The 2,500-nt window shown below is 40.8% G+C and overlaps 2 protein-coding genes across 6 annotated transcripts in view; both read right to left on the bottom strand.

The window, feature by feature from the left end:
• Positions 1-2,500, bottom strand: part of LOC121718522 — an 823,508-nt gene that overhangs the window by 168,593 nt on the left and 652,415 nt on the right. The window lies entirely within an intron of this gene.
• Positions 1-2,500, bottom strand: part of ern2 (endoplasmic reticulum to nucleus signaling 2) — a 37,181-nt gene that overhangs the window by 16,973 nt on the left and 17,708 nt on the right. For all 5 annotated transcript variants that reach the window (XM_042104140.1, XM_042104141.1, XM_042104143.1 and 2 more), the window contains exon 14: positions 244-322. In XM_042104140.1, coding sequence (XP_041960074.1) covers positions 244-322 — 79 coding nt within the window. The remainder of the gene's footprint in view (positions 1-243; positions 323-2,500) is intronic.

Here is a 2,500-nt window from a genome sequence, read left to right as displayed (position 1 = left end):
TGCACACCCCAATCTTCTTAACATATATAGTATATATAGTGTATATTCCACAGAGGATAAACACACACACACACACAATGATCATACACAGTTTACACACACACACACACACACACACACACACAATGACCACACACAGTAAACACAGTTTACACACAAACAGACAGACACATATGCGAAATGCACACACACACACACACACACACATACGCACACACGCACGCACGCACACGCGGTACTCACTTGAAGACAAAGGTTCCCTCAGTTCCATGTCCCAGAACCTCTGAAGGATTGAAGGAGATTTTACCCACAGTCACCTCATCTAGAACACACACAGAAAACACACAGTCTTAAGCGTGTGTGTGTGTGTGTGTGTGTGTGTGTGTGTGTGTGTGTGTGTGTGTGTGTGTGTGTTACGGCCCCCAAAGTTTCTTATTACCAACAGTCACCTCATCTAGAACACACACAGAAAACACACAGTCTTAAGCGTGTGTGTGTGTGTGTGTGTGTGTGTGTGTGTGTGTGTGTGTGTGTGTGTTACGGCCCCCGAAGTTCCTTATTATTTACCATTATGGTTTTTGGCGCACCCTGCTGGCTGTGAGTGGTAGGGCTGCTGCTACCTGCCGTTTTCTGTGTTTGCTCCCTAACCAGGTGATCCAATTAGCCAGAGCACCTGGCCAGCCCACTGATCTATATAGATCAGTGCTATATAGATCAGTGCTATATAGATCAGTGTATATAGATCAGTGTATATAGATCAGTGCTATATAGATCAGTGTATATAGATCAGTGTATATAGATCAGTGTATATAGATCAGTGCTATATAGATCAGTGTATATAGATCAGTGTATATAGATCAGTGTATATAGATCAGTGCTATATAGATCAGTGTATATAGATCAGTGCTATATAGATCAGTGCTATATAGATCAGTGGGCCAGCCTCTTCAAAAGGCTCATTCCGGATCTGATCTGGGATTTTCCATGCTGAATGCTACCACGTCGTCTTCAGTTTTTCAGCATGTTTGCCATCTTTCAAGCCTGCTTTGTTCTCTTTTAGGAAACTTAAATAAAACTCCTTTTGAGCCTTAAACCTAGTTGTGTTTTCCAATTTGTGTGATGTTTTCCCTCAGGGAAACCGTAACAGTGTGTGTGCGTGTGTGTGTATGTGTGCCTGCGTGAGTGTGTGTCATGCTGCCACTTTCATATATTCAGTAATGCATGCATCTGTTTTACATTAGCATCTCCAGCCTTTAGCATCACTACTATTTGAATGGTGTTGGGGTTAATTTAGCAACTCCAGCTTTAGCCTTTAGCATCACTACTATTTGAATGGTGTTGGGGTTCATTTAGCAACTCCAGCTTTAGCCTTTAGCATCACTACTATTTGAATGGTGTTGGGGTTCATTTAGCAAAGCCATCATTAGCCTTTAGCATCACTACTATTTGAATGGTGTTGGTGTTCATTTGGCAACTCCAGCATTAGCCTTTAGCATCACTACTATTTGATTAGCACTGGGGTTCATTTAGCAACTCCAGAGTTTGAGTTCAGTGTTTCCCACAGAATTGGATTCAATCTTTGGCGGTAGCTGACTTTGACAACGGGGGGGTTTTTGGGATTTTGCAAATTGCATAACTTAACTAGAATGTAATGCCAGAGGAATTACAATAGTGGATGGAAAGCTGCTAAAAATGGTGGGGAAATTCCTGGAAAAAAAAACATTAAATCACTTAATCTTTGAGCTCATACAAACCCTCGTGCCAACCCTTGTGTGTCAAGGCGTTCTTGAGATATAACACTCAAGGTGTTTTTCACCTTGACATTTGACCTTTGACCTCCAACATCAATTCACTTCATCTTTGAATCCATACAAATACTCATACCAAATTTCAGGCATGTATGTCAAGGCATTCTTGAGATATCGCACTCAGAGTGTTCATTGACTTGACCTTTGACCTCCAACATCAACTCACTTCATCTTTGAGTCCATACAAACACTTGTACCAAATTTGAAGCATATACGTCAAACCGTTCTGGAGATATAATGCGCAAAGCATGAGATATGGCTGTGACTTTTATTTTGACACACAGGAAACACTTAAACAGGATGTGTAGTTTTAGAGAGCACCAGATTGTATGCCTTAGAAGCTGAGACAGTTTGATTCACAGAGCTGCACAAAGCACAAAGCTGGGAGCTTAACGAGCGCAAGCTGGCTTTAGCCATTCAAGTCTATGGCCATTCAAGTCTATGGGGGGAAAAATTAGCTTTTTACCATTTTTAATCCCCTATTTCTCAAAAAGTATAAACTTTTAAGAAAATCTGAAAAAGTTACTCTGTTGTCCAACTCCAGGCCTACAAAACGGTTATTTCAACATGTCTGTACGTTAAGCGGTTAGAGTCGCATTAATTCTTGAAAAGGTAAAAAGAAAAAATGGCTATAATAACTAGAGAATGTAATTCCAGGGAATTACGAGTGCATGAAAATGAAGCTAGGACAG

Source organism: Alosa sapidissima, chromosome 9, assembly GCF_018492685.1.
Source record: "Alosa sapidissima isolate fAloSap1 chromosome 9, fAloSap1.pri, whole genome shotgun sequence".
Classification (NCBI taxonomy): domain Eukaryota; kingdom Metazoa; phylum Chordata; class Actinopteri; order Clupeiformes; family Clupeidae; genus Alosa; species Alosa sapidissima.
This window is presented reverse-complemented; position numbering and strand designations above follow the sequence as displayed.